Source organism: Erinaceus europaeus, chromosome 10 (genome assembly GCF_950295315.1).
Source record: "Erinaceus europaeus chromosome 10, mEriEur2.1, whole genome shotgun sequence".
Lineage (NCBI taxonomy): Eukaryota > Metazoa > Chordata > Mammalia > Eulipotyphla > Erinaceidae > Erinaceus > Erinaceus europaeus.
In genome coordinates, this window is record NC_080171.1 from 16925088 (window position 1) to 16945583 (window position 20496).

Consider the following 20496-nt stretch of genomic DNA (forward strand, 5'->3'; position numbering starts at 1 on the left):
TGAAGCTTAAAAACAGCCAAACATGTTGTCCTGCACCAAAGTTAAAGGCTGTGGGCTGGGGCGTGGGAGGATGCAGGTCCTGGAACATGATGGCAGAGGAGGACCTAGTGGGGGTTGAATTGTTATGTAGAAAATAGAAATGTTATGCATGTACAAACTATTATATTTTACTGTGAATTGTAAACCATTAATCCCCCAATAAAGAAATTTTTAAAAAGTCAGACTAATACATATATTGAAATGCCTGTATAGAAAATTAAGGTGTGTGGGGGAGTGTTGGATTGTAGTGCAGTGGGTTAAGTGCACTTGACACGAAGCACAAGGACTGGTGTAAAGATTCTGGTTTGAACCCTCAGCTCCCCACTTGCAGGAGGTCGCTTCTTTCTCTCCCCCTCTCTGTCTTCCCCTTCTCTCTCAATTTCTCTCTGTCTTATCTAACAACAACAATAACAACAACAAGGGCAACAAAATGAGGAAAATGGCCTTCAGGAGCAGTGGATTCCTAGTGTAGGCACTACCCTGGAGGCAAAAAGAAAGAAAGAAAGAAAGGGAGGGAGGGAAGGAGAGAGAGAGAGAGAGAGAGAAAATTAAGGTACCGTTAGGAGTATGGATGGACCTGACAACACCATGTCCAGCAGAGAAGGAAGCAATTACAGAAGCCAGACCTTCCATGGTCTGGGAGGTGGCGCAGTAGATAAAGCAGTGGGCTGTCAAGCATGAGGTCCTGAGTTCAATCCCCGGCAGCACATGTATCAGAGTGATGTCTGGCTCTTTCTCTCTCCTTTTATGTTTCTCATAAATAAATAAATGAATAAAATCTTAAAAACAAATAAGCCAGACCTTCCACCTTCTGCACCCCATAATAATTCTGAGTCTATGCTCCCAAAGAGATAAAGAATAGGAAGGCTTCCAATGGAGGGGATGGGATGTGGAACTCTGGTGGTGGGAATTGTGTGGAATTATACCCCTCTTACCCTACAGTCTTGTTATTATTAAATCAGTGATAATAAAAAAGAAAAGAAAATTAAGGGGGTCGGGTGGTGGCACACCTGGTTGAGAGCATATATTACAATGCACAAGGACCCAGGTTCGAGTCCCTGGTCCTTACCTGCAGGGGAAAAGCTTTGTGATTGGTGAAGCAGGGCTGCAGGTGTCTGTCTCTATCCCTCTCTATACCCCTTCCCTCTTGATTTCTGGCTGTTTCTAGCCAATAATAAAGATAATTTAAAAAATTGAAAAAAAAGAGAATTAACTTGCCAGAGGAAGAAGAAGAGATTATAATCCTGAAAGGGCTTGCACAGGAGGCCTTTAAAATATTGGTAATGTTCTACTCAATAGTTTAAAAGGATATTCACAGTGATCTTCGACTACACAATTATACATAACGGGTTTATATAGCTTGTTAACAATAAAGGGTTTAAAATGTTTACCTGCGGGAGTCGGGCTGTAGTGCAGTGGGTTAAGCGCAGGTGGCACAAAGCACAAGGACCGGCATAAGGATCCCGGTTCGAGCCCTGGCTCCCCACCTGCAGGGGAGTCGCTTCACAGACGGTGAAGCAGGTCTGCAGGTGTCTATCTTTCTCTCCTCCTCTCTGTCTTCCCCTCCTCTCTCCATTTCTCTCTGTCCTATCCAACAACGACTACAACAATAAAACAACAAGGGCAACAAAAGGGAATAAATAAATAAAATAAATATTAAAAAAAAAAATAAAATGTTTACCTGCTTGAATAACCACTCTGACTTACATGTCGGAGTTGCTTTTGTTCGAAGACATAACACTGATTTTTAGATTAGAAGGTGTGTGTGTGTGTGTTTATTATTTTGTTTTGTTTTACAGAGCTGAGCCCTCATGCTTTGTGTAATTTCTTTTGCTGAGAGAGAGAGAGAGAGAGAAAGAGAGAGGAGCAGTGAGAAAAGGGGGTAGGGAGGGTGCCAGGGATCAGTCCTGGGCAGTTTGCATGGAGAGGCACGTGCCTGACCTGGTGAACTATCTCTCTGGCCTCTGCTGATTTTTTTTTAAGGAAATAATCACAAGATTTTTTAAAATGTCATTTAAATGATGCAAAATATGCAATTTGACCCAACAGAATGGGAGTTTTCTCATTACTGAGAACAGAGAATGAGAAAATGAAAGGGGACTGAAAATGAGAGTTGAGGGGTTTCTTTTTGGGGTGATGAAAATTATTCAAAATGATTGTGGTCATGATTGCACGACTCTTGAGTACACGAAAATATACACACAGAGAACATGTGAGTTGCATGCTATCTACATCCTAACTCAGCAAGTCCTTTATGATTCATCATCATGCCGTCATGCAATTTACCATCCCCAGGGGCCAGGAGGTGGTGCATCTGGATAAGCACTCACATTGCAGTGCACAAGGACACAGGTTCAAGCCCCTGGCTCCCACCCACCTGCAGGAGGAAAACTTTTGCAAGTGGTGAAGCAGTGCTGCAGGTGTCTGTCTCTCTCCCTCTCTGACTCCTCTCTCAATTTCTCTGTCTCTATCCGATAATAAAAAATAAATTTAAAAAATCATCATCCACAGGCTTGGCGGGTAGCTCAGTGGGTTAAGTGCACATGGCATGAGTGAAGGACTGGATCAAGGTTCCTGGTTCGAGCCCCTGGCTCCCCACCTGCAGGGGAGTCGATTCACAAGTGGTGAAGCATGTCTGCCGGTGTCTGTCTTTCTCTCTCCCTCTCTGCCTTCCTCTCTGTCCTGTCCAACAACGACAACAAATAATAATAATAATAATAATAATAATAATAATAATAATAATAATGGTAATAAACAAGGGCAACAAAAAGGGGAAAAAAATCCCCAAATAATCCAGCTTGGACCAAAACACCCAGTATTACCACCAGACGTCACATCTTACAGAAAACATCATATGAATAAAGTAAAAACAACAACACTTTCCTTTGGATACTGGCATTTTGATGAAAAGAGGTTTCACTGATGCTTTTTCAACACCAGCTCACACCTGCTGCCCTCCGCGAAGATCTGAGGTAGGTGAAGGATCCTCTCTGCCTTTCTCTGTAGTGTTTGAAGGATGGCTTTGATAAGGGTATGGGGGAAGGTAACTAGGGGGAGATCTCTAGACATGTTCTCAGGTAAGTCAAATTTGGGGGAAAAGCTCAGGATTTGGAAACTGACTTCCTTAAAACATGCACTCTGGGGAGTTGGGCTGTAGCGCAGCGGGTTAAGCGCAGGTGGCGCAAAGCACAAGGACTGGCATAAATATCCCTGTTCGAACCTCGGCTCCCCACCTGCAGGGGAGTCGCTTCACAGGCGATGAGGCAGGTCTGCAGGTGTCTATCTTTCTCTCCTCCTCTCTGTCTTCCCCTCGTCTCTCCATTTCTCTCTGTCCTATCCAACAACGACAACAACAATAATAACTACAACAATAAAACAACAAGGGCAACAAAAGGGAATAAATAAATAAAATAAATATTAAAAAAATGCACTCTGAATTTCTCCTGGGAAGCTTTTAAGTATCCCAGTCTGAAGACCTATATTGTAATTCAGAAGTCTTTTGTCTCAAGACCGTAATCTCCACTATAAATTGATGTCTTCCTGAGCCAAAAAAAAAAAAAATCTTGGATTCTACAATCAGTTCTGGCAGCCCCTCAGGGTGAGATGCCCCAGCACTTCACCATCCTGGTCTAATTTTAATGTGAGAAAACCTCAGGAAGAGGGGGGTTGAGCTGTGGCATGCCTGGTTAAGCACACGTAATACCAAGCCAAGAGTAAGGACTCGCACAAGGACCCCGGTACAAGCCCCCAGCTCCCTACCTGCAGGGGGGTCGCTTCACAAGCGGTGAAACAGATGTATAGGTGTCTTCCTTTTCCCTCCCTCTATCTCCCCACCCCTCAATTTCTCTCTGTCTTATCCAAAACAAACAAATAAAAGTGAAAAAAGAAAATGGCCACAGGAGCGGTGGATTTGCAGTGCAGGCACTGAACCCCAGCAATAACCCTGGAGGCAAAAAGAAAAAAGAAAGATCTCAGGAAAGAGGGAGGGTGGGAGAATATAGAGTAAGGAAGAACCACGGCAATGACTCTGCCAAATTATGACCCCAACACAGCAAGGAGCTGCCCTGCTAGCAAGCACCTGAGAGATGGTTGCAGGTGGGGGCGGTGGGTGCTGCCAGCACTGTGGGGAGGCTGAGGAGGGCTGAGGAGAGAAGACAGAGCAGACGGTGTGGTCCGGCCAGACTGAGCTGGCCAGACGGATCTGGACGTGTGAGATGGTGCCAGAGAAGAACAGAGACATTTTGGAGGGTTTGCTTTCAGGACAGGAGAAACTAGAACAAACGTGTGAAAGGAAGCGAGGAATTGGGAAGGGGGTGTGCAGAGAAGACATGAAGGAGCCTGAGAGTTTGTGAGGGAACTGAGGGGCAGGTCAGGGAGGGACTCGCTCGCTGTGAATCACGGGAGGACAGCTTTTCCTGGGAGCCGGAGAGCAGCAGCTGCTGATTGGAGAGTTTCTGGAGGTGACGTCACCTGATTTTTTTTAAAGTATATATTATTTATTTATTGGATAGAGACAGAGAGAAATTGAGAGGGCTGGGGAGGTAGGAAGAAAGTGAAACACCTGCAGCACTGCTTCACTGCTACTGAAGTCTTCCCTCAGCAGGTGGGGACTGGAGGCTTGAACCCTGATCCTTATGCATTACAGCATGTATGCTCCACCAGAGATTTCTCTAGTAACCTCATGGCTGAGGGAGAAGTGGCTGTTTGTGAATAGCAGAGGGAAAGATTGGGACTTCAGGACACAGAGTAGATGAGAGAAAGTAGCTGTGGAAAACGCCAGCAGGGGTGAGCGAGAGGTGGCTCTGTGGTCAGCCAGGCCTGGTATGGAGCAGGGGTGCAGGAGGGGCTGGGTAGCTGCCTGCATCTGTAGACCTTGGAAAAACATGACTGAGTGGTAAGCAGAGGTGGGAGCTACCAGGGCTGAAGAAGTTAAGAGGTGTAGGCGAAGTCCCAGGGGAAAAAGGCACAGCTATGAAGTCTATGGTCCTGCCTCGGAAAGAGGAAAGACAAGGGGGCCAGGCAGTGGTGCACCCGGTTAAGCGCACATAGTACAAAGCTTAAGGACCTGTGCAAGGATCTGGGATCGAACCCCCGGCTCCCCACCCGCAGCGGGGACACTTTACAAGTGGGGAAGCAGGTCTGCAGGTGTCTATCTTTCTCTTTCCCTCTCTACCTCCTCCTCTCGCGTCCTATCCAAATAATAATAATAATAATAAAAAGGCCACCAGGAGCAATGGATTTATTATTTTTTTTCTCTTACCAGAGCACCGCTCAGCTCTGGCTTATAGTTGTGTGGGGATTGAACCTGGGACTTTGGAGCCTCAGGCATGAGAGTCTCTTTGCATAACCATTATGCTATCTATCCCTGCCCAAGGAGCAGTGGATTCATAGTGTCACACCAAGCCTTAGCAATAACCCCGGAGTAAAAAAAAAGGGGGTGGGTGGGAAGAAAGGCTACCCAAGCAGGCTCTGTAAAGACAACACAGTAGAGAGCAGAAGGATGATGCTTAGCAGGTTGAATAGACCTGAGCGGAGGTAAACAAGAAGCAGATTTGAACTATGAGGTTGTCAGGGGCGAGATGCGGTTCATCTGGTTGAGCACATGTGCAAGGACCCAAGCTCTGGCTTCAGATCACTAGCTGGGAGCCCCTGCAGAGGGAAACTTCACAAAGAAGGGTGAGGCGCTATGATGTCTCTCTCTCTGCCTCTCACCCCCTTATCCAAAGTGTGTGGGGGGGATAAAAATAAAATTGCCAGGAGCAGTGGCATAACATTTCTGTTGTGCATATAGAGTTTAGCCCCCTCTCTCCCAGGGACATGGATTAACTGTGTCATAGCTGAGAATACAGTGCCTGGAACACAGATCTCAGTGTGTGTGTGTGTGTGTGTGTGTGTGTGTGTAATGCAAGTATTTCTCTCTCTATCTCTGCCTCCAGGATTATCATGGGGCTTGGCACCAGTGCTATGAATCCACTGATCCATAGATCTATGAATCCATAGATTGAGTCCCAGCCATAAAGACCCACAGGGTTGCCTAAAGCGGACGGACCACAGCGAGCGCGTGGTAGCCACTAGTCTCGTGTATTGTATGTGTGTGGCTAGTCCAGACGGAGCTGTGCTGTGAGCACAGACTGCAAACCAGATTCCAAAGACTCAGTATGGCAACATGCTAGACTTCTTATTAGCATTTTCATTGACTGCTTGCTTAAAGAATAGTATTTTGGGTCAATGGATTTTAATAGAATAGTGGTTTACACAACAGACTTTCAGGCTCAGTTATAAAACAGGAATGAATGTGGCTTTGGTTAGCAAAAAATGGCAATAATAAGTCTGCCTTTTTTTTTTGACTACTAGTAAAGTTTTAGTTACAACTGTGTCTTGCATAACATTTCTGTTGTGCATATAGAGTTTAGCCCCCTCTCTCCCAGGGACATGGATTAACTGTGTCATAGCTGAGAATACAGTGCCTGGAACACAGATCTCAGTGTGTGTGTGTGTAATGCAAGTATTTCTCTCTCTCTCTATCTCTGCCTCCAGGATTATCATGGGGCTTGGCACCAGTGCTATGAATCCACTGCTCCTGGAGGCTATTTTTCCCATTTTGTTGCCCTTGTTGTGGTTGTTATTGTTGTTATAGCTGCTGCTGTTGTTGGATAGGACAGAGAGAAATCAAGAGAGGAAGGGAAGATAGAGAGGAGGAAAGATAAGACACCTGAGACCCCCAGCAGGTGGGGAGCTGGGGGCTCAAACCGGGATCCTTAGCCAGTCCTTGCCTTCATGCCATGTGCGCTTAACCCACTGCGCTACCGCCCAGCCCCCCCTTATCTCTTATTCTCTTTCTCTTGCTTTCTCTTTGTCTCTTTCCATGCATTAAAAAAACAGCCGCAAGGGGCCAGACATTGGTGTACCTGGTTAAGTGCACGTAGTACTAAGTAAGAGGACCTGTGCAAGGATCCAGGTTTGAGTCTCCGACTCCCCACCCGCAGGGGGAAGCTTCTCAGATAGTGAAGCAGGTCTGCAGGTGTCTATCTTCCTCTGTCCCTCTTCATCCCCATCTCGCTTCTCAATTTCTCTCTCTTGTCCGATAAAATGGAAAAAATGGCCGCCAGGTACAATGGATTTGTACTGCTGGCACAGCGATAACCCTGCAGCCCCAGTAATAACCCTGGAGGCTGATAATAATAATAATAATAGCCACAGGGAATGGTGGAGTCATGCAGGCACTGAGCCAGAGAGATAACCCTTGTGACAAAGATAGTCAAATAAATGTAATAATAATAATAACAATAATGTTAATAATCATAAAATTTGTGTTAATGGCCTGGGAAGTGGGGAAGTGGTGAGGGTATTGTACTGGAGAGCACAAGGTCCCAAGTTTGGTCACTGACTGTGCCAGAGTGATTCTCTGGTCCACTCTCTGTCATTACTAAGTAAATATTAAAAATATAAAAAAAGAAGTGGGGGGCTGTGTCGTGGTGTTCCTGGCAGAATGCACAGGTCACCATGTACCAGGGCCCAGGTTCAAGTCCTGGGCCCCCACCCCCACCTGCAGTGTGGAAGCCTCACAAGTGGTGGAGTCATGCTATTGTCGTTTCTTTTCTATTTCTCTCCCTTTCTTCCTCTCTCTTCCTCTACCATAAAAATAAATAGCCACCAGGAACAACAGAGCAATACAGGCACTAGGCCCCAGTGATACTCCACTGGCAAAAACAAAAACAAAAACACTCATTTGTGACCCAAGAGGTGGCACAGTGGATAAAGCATTGGACTCTCAAGCATGAGGTCCTGAGTTCAGTTCTCAGCCCTGCATGTGCCAGAGTGATGTTCTGGTTCTGGATCCATCTCTCTTTTTATTTTAATTAATCTTAATTAACTTTATTGGCTGGTGGTGTCTCTCTCTCTCTCTCTCTCTCTCATTAAAATACCAGGTGCCAGATGCTAACATGATGCCAATTGGACTTCCCTGGGCAGGTGACCCCACCAGTGTGTCCTGGAGCCCCGCTTCCCCAGAGCCCTACTCCACTGGGGAAAGAAAGAAAGACAGGCTGGGCGTATGGATCGACCTGTCAATGCCCATGTTTAGCAGGGAAACAATTACAGAAGCCAGACCTTCCACCTTCTGCACCCCTCACTGACCTTGGGTCCATACTCCCAATGGAGGGATAAATAATAGGAAAGCTATCAGGGGATGGGATATGGAGATATGGTGGTGGGAATTGTGTGGAGTATATCCCTTTGAAATATACCTAAAATAGACTTACTACCTATTTCCAAAACGGAAACCCCAAATCTTCATCTGCACTATTCCAGCCTTTAGCTTCATGATTAGTCAACCATTTGTATGGCTTTATATGTTTACTCTTTTTTCAGCCACCAGGTTCCAGATGTTACCATGATGCTGACCAGACTTCCCTGGGCAGATGACTCCAGTAATGTGTCCTAGAGCCCCATTTCCCCAGGCTCTCTTATCCTATGTTTTGTCAATGTCTCCTTTTTATAAATAAAAAAAATATTTTTTAGAATCCTGCTGGTGGGGAGATAGTACAGTGGTTCTGTGAATGACTTTGATGTTTTAGGCTCTGAGGCCCCAGGTTCAATCCCTGCCATCACCAGAAGCCAGAGTTGAGCAGAGCTCCAGGAATAAAAATATAAAAGATTTATTTTTTTTAAATCTTGCTATATCTACATTATGGAATACTATTCAGCTATGAGAAAAGATGAAATGTTGCCCTTTGCTACAGTGTGGGTAACCTGGAAGGGAGGATCATGTCAAGTGAAATAACTCAGGAGACGGACAAATACCGAATGACCTCACTTACATGTAGGATATAAAGAAACAAAGAGAAAGGAACCAGATGATGATGCACCTGGTTAAATGCACACACTATATTGCACAAGGACCCAGGTTCAAGCCCCTGGTCCCCACCTGCAGGGGAAAGCTTCACACGTGGTGAAGCAGGGCTGCAGGTGTCTCTCTGCCGCTTTCCCTTTCTACCTCTCCCTGTCAACTTCTGTCTCTATCCAATAATAAACAGTAAAAAAAAAATAATTAAGAAAGGGAAGAGATAAAGTCAAACAAAAACAAATGTTCCTACTCATGACCACAGAATTCGAGTTCAGACCTACAGGGATGCAGAGGTTACATAGGCTCCTGTGCTGACTATGGCGCCAGATCAAATCGATGGGGTTTACAGTCAATAATAAAAAACTTTCCCCATATTTGGGAGCTACTCTCTTCCCTTATCCAGCTTTCTGGCCCTTTTTCCAGCCATGACATCATCTCCCCAGACAATAACTTGGGTCCACCTGCATATCAGATGTCAGGATCAGGCAAAACTAATAAAGTCATGGGCCATTTGGAATATACCTAAAATAGACCTACTAGCTATTTCCAAAACAGAGACCCCTGATCTTCATCTGCAGTATTCCAGCCTTTAGGTTCATGAATAGTCAACAATTTGTATGGTTTTATATGTTAACTCTTTTTTCAACTACCAGGTTCCAGATGCTACCATGATGCCAACCAGCCTTCCCTGGGCAGACAACCCCAGTAATGTGTCCTAGAGCCCCATTGCCCCAGGCCCCTGCCCCACTAGGGAAAGAGAGAGGCAGACTGGGAGTATGGGTCGACCTGTCAATGCCCATGTTCATCAGGGAAGCAATTACAGAAGCCAGACCTTCCACCTTCTGCACCCCATAATGACCCTGGGTCCATGCTCCCAGAGGGATAAAGAATAGGAAAGCTATCAGGGGAGGGGATGGGATATGGAGCTCTGGTGGTGGGAACTGTACCCCTCTTATCCTATGGTCTTGTCAGTATTTCCATTTTACAAATAAATAAAATAAAAACCAAGCCCTTGGACTGTGACAGCAGAATCAAAGCCACTAAGTTGGGAAGGGGAGGAGTTTGGAAGGGCAGAGGGGCCCAACTGACTTGGGTGGACAGATAGCAGCACTTGGCTGGTGGCCCGTGGTGTGGCATCACACATCAGTAAGAAAGGTAAAACTGTATCCCTAACATGCTCATAGCTGCATTATTCACAATAGCCAAAATATGGAAACCACCAAACGCACACTGACGGAGAACTGGATGAAGAAGTTATGGGACATAAACTCCATGGAGTACTATGCAGTAAAAAAAAAAAAAAAAAAAAAAAAAAGCCTGGAAAGTCCCTGAAATTTAGTGCTTTGAAGAAACACATTATCTAAGACTGTGGGGAAATTATGGTGGTTGTGTTGGGGGTGGTGGTGAACATGCAGAATTCTGGTGCTGCAAGTGGTGTGGAATTATACCCCTATTATCTGATAATCTTATAAATCATTACTAAATCACTATCTCAGAAAAAAATATCATTTTTACCCCTAATTTGTAAGGTCAATACTACTTCAATAAAAGCATGGCAAGCAGATGTTTGGAATAAAATAATGTGTTTCTTCAAAGCACTAAATTTCAGGGACTTTCCAGGCATTTGACCACATTAACTCACTCAATTTATTATCCCCTTTTTACAGATCAGGACACTAAGGGAGTGTGTTAGATAATCTACCCAGGACTATGATGTAAAGTGATGGCCTAGGACACCATCCTGCTGTCTTGACTTATCCCCTAGCTTCCCTGCAAAGGGGACTCAGATTTTTTTTAATCTTTTAAAAAAATTATTACTTTTATTGCCATGAGGGTTGTTGTTGGGGCTCAGTGCCTGTACTTCTCCCAGTGGCCTCCCTCCTCCTCCTTTTATTTGATAGGATTGAGAGTTGAGAAGGAAGGGGGAAGTTAGGGAGAGAAACAGAGAGACATATATCTACATGGCTTCACTATTCGTGATGCCTCCCCTCTGCAGGTGGGGAGCAGGGGTTCCAGTCTGGGTCCTTGTGTATGGTAATTCACGTGCTTAACCAGGTGTGTCACCACCCAGCTCCAATTTCTTTTTTAACTGAGGGTTTGGGGAGTTAAAATGGGATGACAGGGGGACACAACACGGGGCCAGGCAGTGGCGCAACTGCTTAAGCACACACGTTACAGTGCACAAGGGGAACACGACACTAGTCATAATTATTGACATTACATAGCTACTAGGTAAAGAGTGTTGTTAACTTCATTGTTTACTGTACTGGAAGGAGGGCTGGGACAGAGAGTACTTGAGAGGGGAGGGGGAAGATATAGAGGAAGAAAGAAAGATAAGACACCTGCAGACCTGTTCCATCACTCATGAAGTGTCCCTCTTGCTGATGGGGAGTGAGGGCCTGAGCCCCAGTCCTTGTGTGTGATAATGTGTGCACTCAACTGGGTGAGCTACCACCCAGCCCCTCAGGTTTCTTTTTTTAATTACTTAATTTATTTATTGGCTAGAGACAGAGAGAAATCGAGAGGGGAGAGGTAGATAGGGAGAGAGACACCTACAGCCCTGCTTCACCATTCATGAAGCTTTCCCCCTGCAGGTGGGGACCAGGGGCTTGAACCTGGGACCTTGTGCATGATAATGTGTGCACTCAACCAGGTGCATCATCGCCCAGTCCCCCAGGGTTCTTTTCCCCTTTAATGGCCTTTCTTCCACCTGCAGTCTCTCAGACCTTGTATTTCTGGAGAACGTCTTCAATGAGTCTTGCTTAATGGAAATGCTGACCACGCCCATCATGGTTTCCCCAGGAATAAGACATAAAACACACCGTAGCTGCAAGGGCCAGTACTCCGGTCCAGCACACCTATCTCCCCTCGGGCACTCTGCCCCTGTCCCCAAGTCTTGTCCACACCACTTCCTCCCTCCACCTGCACCTGGGCTAGATGGTCCCCCTCTGCCTTCTGGGCAGATTCCAGGCAAGTGGGTACTGGAGCAGCCTGACCTGATCAACTTGAAGTACTCGCTTTTCTTAAAATAATAATAAACAATTATTACTAGCAGGATCATAGTTGGGCCCAAGTGCTGCCCTCCATACCCACCACTCCCCGTGGCCATGCTTTTCACTTTTTTCCTATTTTATTTGATAGGACAGAAATTAAGAGGGGAGAGGGAGACCGCGAGGGAGAGAGAAAGGTAGACTTGCTTCACCACTTGGAAAGTAGCCCTCCCTGCAGGTGGGGAATGAGGACTTGAACTCATGTCCCTGCTTGGTAACATCTGAGCTCAACCAGATGCACCACTGCCTGGCCCCCTAAGTGCATGCTTTAACCACTCTGTTTAGCAACTGCCCGCAAGGTGGCCCTAGAGGTTTAGAACAGGGGGCCTTCCATGATCCCAAATAGTGCTGGGGAAATGCTTCAAGCCCGCCCACCCACCAGGGACACCATCCCAACCTCTGCTGGCACCCTTCGGTGACAGAATTGCTCTGTATCTCCACCCACTGGAGGTTAAGACCTGGGAGACACCTTGATCTGTCCCCCTCCGACGACTCTGCTCCAACCTTTACTTGGCCCTCCATTTCCACCCCTTCACCCAGGAAGCTCTACACTCCAGGGTCAGAGTGAATAAGAGAGAGAGAGGAAGAGAAAAAGAAAGAAAAAGAAAGAAAGACTCAGGCCAGTCTCCTCTCTTTCTCTCTCTCATTAAATTTTGAATAATAATGCATTTACTTATTCTCCCACTTAAAAAGTTGTTTAAACCCTTTGAAGAATCTTGCATGGTAGCTTGGCTAGACAGCAGGCAGGGCAGTCCAGAGCTTCTGGTGGGGGGGCCAGGGTCTTCCACTCGCCCGTCTTCTGGTCCAGCAAGTACGCGTTTGGGTTGATGGTATAGTCCTTGGTCTGGACATCACTGGCTGTGGTGACGCCTCCGCAGACAAACACCTTGCCGTCCCCAACGGCGCAGATGGCGTGGGACACATCTAGGGGACAGTTGTTGGGCAGGAGGGGCACGGAGGCGGTCGTCTTGTTGGCCTTGATCTTCTGCAGGTTGATCTCCACGCTCTGCCGGTGACTGTGCACGCACAGGATGTTGTCCTGGTGGAAGGAGAGCAGCGGCCGGTGGTTGAACTCGATGGGGAAGGTGATGCACTGGACCACGTCACCGGTGTTGGTGTCAAAGCAGTCCACCACGCCCACCCGGGAGATGTAACCCTTCACCAGGCAGCGCCCGGTGACAATGTACAGGTTGCGGTCCCCCTTGGTGATGACGGCCGTGCCGTCCATCGGGATGCTCATCTTCCCGGCCAGGCACCAGGCCTCCTTGCGCTCGTCGTAGCGGTAGATGTTGGAGACGTAGCGCCGGGGGGCGATGCTCCCACCCACTGAGTACACGGTCCCCCCGCAGGTCACCATCGTGTGGAAGACGAGCCCAATGGGCAGGTCGGGCAGTTTGGTCCAGGAGTTGTCATCCATGTCATATCGCCAAGCCGTCTTCAACCCTGAAATCTGCTCGGTGGTGCCCCCCGAGATGTAGATGTAGCGGCCGACGGAGGTGGCGCTGAGTGCGGCCGCGCGGTAGGGCATCTCGGAGAGCTTGATCCACAGGTTCTCCTGGATGATGTAAGCGAACACCCCGTCGTTGAACTTGCCGTGGGCCTTCTGACCGCCCAGGATGACCACCGAGTCGAGCAGGGCCCCCTTGCGCTGATAGTTCAGCAGGCTGGTGGGCCGCTCCTGCTTGCGGTCCATGAGGACGCTCTCGATCAGGGTGGCGTGCGCCGAGCTGTTCTCCATGCCCATCAGCTTGTTGCTGGCAAACACCAGTGTCTTGTTGGAGACGGCGTTCAGGTTGATGTAGTTGAAGAACTTCTTGAAGTACTTCTCCCGTTCGTCCTTCCGGAAGTACACCCAGCTGATGAGGGCGCTGAGGGCCTGGTCCTCGTTGAGGACGTGCAAGTTCTCATCTCGGAGCAGGCGGCCAAAGATGACAGGCGGGCAGCGCATGAAGTGCATGGAGCCCTCGGGGCTGGCCCAGTAGTGGAAGTTGTCTCGGATGCCCGAGTAGGCCAAGTCCGACACCTCTTTGAGCTCGAACAACTCGGCCAGGAAGAGGTAACGCAGGCAGTTGGCGCGGCGGATGGACTTGATGAGGAAGTCGTTGCAGTGGATTCGAAGGCGGGGTGTGTTGAAGTACTGGGCCCCCCGGAGCAGCTCCTCCACATTCTGCTCGGAGATCACCACCTTGCCGCTGTAGAAGTAGTCCAGAAGCTGGTCCACGGTGGCTGGGCTCAGGTAGTTGGGGTCGATGGTGATGAAGAGCTCGTCGGTGGTCTTCATGTCGTTGTTGGAGATGAGGCTTTTCACCAGCGGGGAGACGGCGGCCAGCACATTGCGGTGTGCAAAGAAGACGTGGTGGTCCACAGTCAGGGCCATGTCCCAGTACTCCTTTCGTTTCCTCTGTTTGTTCAGGTTCTGCAGCACGAAGCTGTTGTAGTTTTTCTCTGTGAATTCCAGTTTCATGGTGCGTCTTGCTGGCTGAGGCAGACGGTGGGGAGCAGGTACTGGAGGACAGACTTTCGCAGGTCTTTGGGATTCAGATTGATGGTTGTTTGCAGAGCAGTTGATCAGGGAGGAGTGGGGGGTTAAGAGAGAGGATGATGTCACAGAGCAGATGAGGTCATCACAATGGATGCTGCCCCTCCCCCACTCCAGGCCTCACTCAGAGGCCCAGAATCACCTTCCCCTCTGGTGACTTACAACTTGTCAAGGCCAGATCCTCTCCTGGGGACTTGTGTTTACGCCCCAGCTTTCAGAGAGAAACTCAAAAAAAGGGTGCGACTCTCATGAGCAAGACCTTTCTACTTCAGTTCAAAGCTGCTTCTGGAACTAGAGCCAATTTGGGAGGGGGTGGCGTGCCCAGTTAAGTCTAAAACACAATGACCTGCTCAAGGATCCGGCTCCCCACCTGTAGAGGGTCACTTCACAAACAGTGAAGCAGGTCTGCAGGTGTCTGTCTTTCTCTCTCTCTCTGTCTCCCCTCCTCTCTCAAATTCTCTTTGTTCTAGTCAATAATATGGGAAAAAAATGGCCACCAGGAGCAGTGGATTTGAAGTGCTGGCACTGAGCCCCAGTGCTAATCCTGGAGGCAAACAAAACAAAATATTCAAAAAACCAACCAGAGCCAACTTGGGTGGGTGTTGTGTAGGGAGAATTAAAGCTAACCTGGGGGGTGGGAGAAAGGGCTTTCTAGAAGGAGGGGAAACTGAGGTCCAGAGAAAAGGAGGGATTTATCAATTGCATAACCAGTTGGAATCCGAACAGGGTCTAGAACCCAAACTTTGTGTAAGACTCTTTCTACCATTCTAGAAAGTTCCGAATGACACAACAGTTCCGATTCCCAGAACCTTCTTCTGTCATGGCTCCTGGACACCAGAGAGGAATAGCTCTGTCACTTGGCTTCAGTGCTCTGTGCCTATGCCAGGAGAGCCCACCCCCTAAAGCACATGCCTTATCATGCCCCAGACGCCACACGGGAGCATCATGGTACTATGGTCATGCTCCCTGTCTTTCTGTCTCTCTCTGAAATGATAAGGATGATAAAGTCACCTAAGAGCAACACAGTTGTCCATGCGGGAGGACCACCATTGCAAAAATAAATATAGAGAGGGAGGGGGGGGTCACAGGAGCAGGGACAGTGAAACTGGCCACACCCTGAAGGATGAGAGGGGCGTTAAAACCTTAAATATTTCAGTTCTTGGGCAAACTAGGAGAGTTTTTCCATTTCTGAATCTCTAGGGGCAAGAAGTCAGGCGCTGTGGTGCGTCCACTTTCTTTATCCATCATGAATTTGGACAAGCTGTTGGTAGTCTCCGAAACCTCAGTTTCCTTATTTGTGGGATGAGGACAACACCCACTTCAAAGATTATGCAGAGTGTAAATAAGACGCTGAGTGGGCTAGGGAGACAACCTGATCATCGGGCAAAAAGACTTTCATGTCTGAGGCTCTGAGGTCTCAGGTTCGATTCCCAGCACCACCGTAAACCAGAGCCGAGCGGTGGCCTGGCATCTCTCTCTCTCTCTCTCTCTCTGTAGCTCTCATAAATGAATACATGAATGAATGAGACAAATAAAAAACACCGTGACTGTTAAGCAAACTCCGGTAAATGCTAACTGCCATTAATTAACGCCACAGCAGTTGGACCAGCGCTGATATTCTTGCTTTCTGGTCCTGGCTTGTAGGTCCCCTCTCCAGGTGGCTGGGGAGTCTGGAAAGCGGGAGTTCTTCGCGTTGGCGCTGAAGGTCCCCTCCGGCCACGCGGGGGCGCCAGAGAGTCGTGGCGAGGGCGTCTATCTGGGGGAAGGCGAGTCCAGGCTCAGATTCTGCCTGCTGGTGGCTTGTGAAGAGGCTGAGCACTTGTCCTTGCACTGTGACCCCAGATCTCCTCCAGGCACCACAAACACATACATGCTCCCACTTTACAGATGTGGGGTACTGCACTGAGCCCCAGGTAGCCAGAGAGGACAGTCTCAGACTCTGGCCCACCCAGTCTGGAAGGGGGTGGGATTAATGCTTTGTAAATTGGGCCAGTTTGGATGTCCACCAGCATCCCCTAGTTCCAAGAGGATGGGGTACCGGGGTGCCCGCACTAAGGAGCAAACAAGGGCCAGCTGGAGCACCCCACTGGAGGGTGTAGGGTGTGTAGTTTCTGCGGGGAAATGGGAGTCCTGTGATCTCACAGGGCCAGCTTCGTGTGTGTGAGGGAGTAGTCCCAGGAAGGGGTTCCTGGTGCAGGCACTGGCTCTGCAGAGAGTCAGAAAGGACAAGGGCTCACCTGCATCTTGGACTTCAGGCCCAGGCTTCCTCACTCCTGACTCACAGTGTCCTTAGTGTCCCTGCCAGGAAATCTCACTGCCACACTTAGTCCCTGGGACTCCAGGGAATGTGAGCCTTCTAACTCTTTCCTGCCCTAACAGATTCTCAGTTTATTCCCTGGCCTCCCTCCCGCTCCTTTCACCTATTCCAGGCCTTAGTTTGCTCTTCACCTTGGTCATTTAAACTAATTTTTGTTTTCAGGCCTGGAGACAGTTCACCTGGCAGAAAACACTGCCAGCAGCAAGGGTGAGGTCCTAGCCAGCCCCCTGCCCCACACATCCTTCCACCTTAGGGGCAGGAGGAACGGGCTGTGCCCCCTTTGCAATTGCAGGAAGGTCTCTCAGCAGATACTTCCATCCAAGTAAATTGGGCCTGTGAGTGGGGAAAAAAAAAAAAGTCAGAACTTAGAACTCAGTTTGGAGTGGTGAAGCCCTGTTGATGACAAAAAACAAAAACAAACAAACCAAAAAAACCCCAAACAAAATTAGAAGGAAAATTCTGGGGTATCCTGGAGACCTAAGATGATTCAGTAGATCAAACTCCATGTGCAGACCGTGCACAGCCAGGCAAATCGGGGCCCTGAGAGGGAAGGGGCTTGCTCAGCTCAGCACACGGCACATGGCACACAGACGAGGCCCGTCTCCTACCTCTGGGACAGAAGGGGAACTGGCAGTTGGATGCATCCTCTGCTCTTACTGAACCAGCGGGGCTTCTCATCTCTAAGAAATCTCTTAGGGAAGTGAAATTGATGCATACATGCCCACCTACTCAGCTAGCTTTGTTGTCTGGCATTTCTTCAGCCTGGAAAACTCCCTTGAGGCAGCTTGTTGCTTTCTCCAGCCAAGTAAGGACACAGACTCCAGCCGAGAGAGGCTGGCTGAGTGCCCGTCTCCACCACCTGGTTGTGTGTTGTGTGGACGGACGGTGTCTCCAGGAACCACCAGGAAGTTCATTGACTGGTCATGGAGTTTCTGTTGCTCATGACAGCTGCACGTTGTGGCTAGAAAAAGGACTCGGACAAGGCTCTTAGCCAGAGCTCTTTAATCCCTCCATCCTCGGCTTCCTACCCAGTGAGTTTATCATTTTCTGTTCATAGAAACACCCTAGGGGAGGAAACTCTAATAATTCTACCTTCTGAGGACCATCAAATGATAGACCAACTTGCTGGGAAACCTTATGAAAATTGAGGGGTGGGGCCCAAGGGGTGGTACAGTGAGTGACATTGAACTTGGAAGCATAAAGTCTTACGTTCAATCCCTGGTATTCCACCTGCCAGAGTGATGCTCTGGTCTTCTTTCTCCGTCTCTCTCTCCATATGTATCTTGTTTTAATGTGTTAATGTTTGGACTATGTGTGAGCCTGATAGAGCTTAGGGAGAACCACCCCCGTCCTTGGATGGAGGTCTGAGAAGATAACCTCTTGGTAAGTCTCTCTCAACTGAGGTGAGCATAAGGGGGAAACTCAGACTTAGTTCTTTCCTTCTCGACTCTCAGGCCCACAGAAACCCCAATACTTCCCTCCATTAACTGCAGGCCACATGGCCGCAAATTCACTTATTCAAAGTCACCTTCTGATCACAGAAGAACACACCTTATCACACACTTCATCACACACCTCAGACCCCGGACAAGAGAAATTCCAAACTATATGGCCTTTTGATATCCATCTTCTCTCTGTCTCACCCTACGGGTTTAACCCCTATGCTTCTCTCAAATACCTTTGGATAATTAAGTTGCTTGCGTCATGGAGAATAACTGTCTTGTATCTCATCAATTCCTGTCATACCAGCCCCCTAGCTTAGGGGCATGCCGACCGTTAAGAAACCTGTAATTTCTGACATATTTCAGTAATATTCCCTTCGTTTGTTTTTCTATTTAACTCATGTCCACCTTGCTAATAAACGAGTTCTGAGTTCTGAGCATGCTGAAGAGTTCCCTGGTGTCTTTTACTTCGTGTCACCCCTGTCGTGAGCCAGAAAGAACCAGTCCATTACCTTTCCCCTGGAGATCACCCCGCCAGAGACCCCGACATGTTAATAAATAAAAATCTTGGGTGAGGGTAGATAACATAATGGTTATGCAGAGACTTTCATGCCTGAAGCTCTGAAGTCCCAGGTTTGATCCCTCATACCACCGTAAGCCAGATCTGATCTGTACTGTGGTAAAATAAATGAATAAATGATCTTTAAAAAGGAAGGAATGTGCTTTGAAAGTGCACACATTTGGCTTAGACCTAGAACGTTGGGGAGACTGGGCAGTGGTGCACCTGGTTAAACACTCACATTACAGTATGAAAGGACCCTGGTTCAAGCCTCTGGTCCCCACCTACAGGGGGAAAGCTTCATGAGTGATGAAGCAGGGCTGCAGGTGTCTCGCTGTCTCTCACCCTCTCTATCTCCCCATCCCTTCTCAATTTCTCTCTGTTTCTACCCAACAATAAGTAAATAACAATAGCAACAACAATAATAATAAACTAGAAAGTTCAGGAGTCGCTTTTCTTTTTTTTTTTTTTAATTTTTTATTTAAGAAAGGATTAGTGAACAAAAGCATAAGGTAGGAGGGGTACAACTCCACACAATTCCCACCACCCGATCCCCATAACCCACTCCCTCCCATGGTAGCTTTCCCATTCTCTATCCCTCTGGGAGCATGGACCCAGGGTCGTTGTGGGTTGCAGAAGGTAGAAGGTCTGGCTTCTGTAGTTGCTTCCCCGCTGAACATGGGCGTTGACTGGTCGGTCCATACCCCCAGTCTGCCTCTATCTTTCCCTAGTAGGGTGTGTCTCTGGGGAAGCTGAGCTCCAGGACACATTGGTGGGGTCTTCAATCCAGGGAAGCCTAGCCAGCATCCTGGTGGCATCTGGAACCTGGTGATTGAAAAGAGAGTTAACATATGAAGCCAAACAATTTGTTGAGCAATCATGGATCCCAAGCTTGGAATAGTGGAGAGGAAGTGTTAGGGAGGTACTCACTGCAAACTCTAGTGTAATCCTGCTTTCAGGTATATATTTTGCAGTAGTTTATGGATACGTGTGCACATAAGCTCTCTCTCACAGAAACTGGTGTATATCTAGGTTATGGGACTTTGTTAGAAAGTGAACTACCTGAGATGAAATTAGAGTGTACTATTAACGGAAAGATCTCACCCGAGTAATGAAGCTGAAGGGTTGTCATTCCACACGTGAAGTCTCTGGATACAGTCTGAGGTGAAGCATGTTGAGATGGCAATCGTTGCTTTGGTTAGGTTGTGATCGGCGGATGCAATATTATTTGGTTTGGATTGGGAGATGTATACGGGAAAGTGGGCCCTATCCAAGGGTTCCAGGACTGGGGGAAGTAGGGGCTCTATAGTAAAGATGTGAGGTTCCTGCTGTCTTAGGGTTCAAAAAGACAATCAATAGTTAATATTATCATCACATTATTTGTTAATTGGGTTAACTTTGTAAAGTCCCTTTGTTATGTTTTGCTGTACAGTACCCAGTATCTTGTATATAGCTGTGCTATTGGAAGCTTCTAATCTACTTGGTCTAGGCTTTTGAGAGAGTCTGTATATCAAATACATAGCCTATATATTAAAAAGATTCAGTTTGTGTTTTGAGAAACTTTGAGACATACAATTGATTTCCCCCTTTCATATTAATTAACTACTGATTTATATGTCTACATTTTGCTAGGAGTGTACATAAACACCATTCCCACCACCAAAGGACTGTGACCCATCCCTCCCGCCCACTCCCACCCCCCACT

At 47.7% G+C, this 20496-nt stretch overlaps 1 protein-coding gene across 1 annotated transcript; it reads right to left on the reverse strand.

The window, feature by feature from the left end:
- Positions 1–12560: 12560 nt before the first annotated feature.
- On the reverse strand, positions 12561–15483 carry CCIN (calicin). The gene has a single exon (XM_007524087.2). The coding sequence runs from the start codon at positions 14396–14398 to the stop codon at positions 12632–12634; it is 1767 nt and encodes a 588-aa protein (XP_007524149.1). The 5' UTR covers positions 14399–15483; the 3' UTR covers positions 12561–12631.
- Between the last annotated feature and the right edge of the window lie 5013 nt (positions 15484–20496).

Coding starts and splice junctions, on each gene's coding strand:
- CCIN (XM_007524087.2), bottom strand. CDS start 14,398: ATGAAACTGGAATTCACAGAGAAAAACTACAACAGCTTCGTGCTGCAG.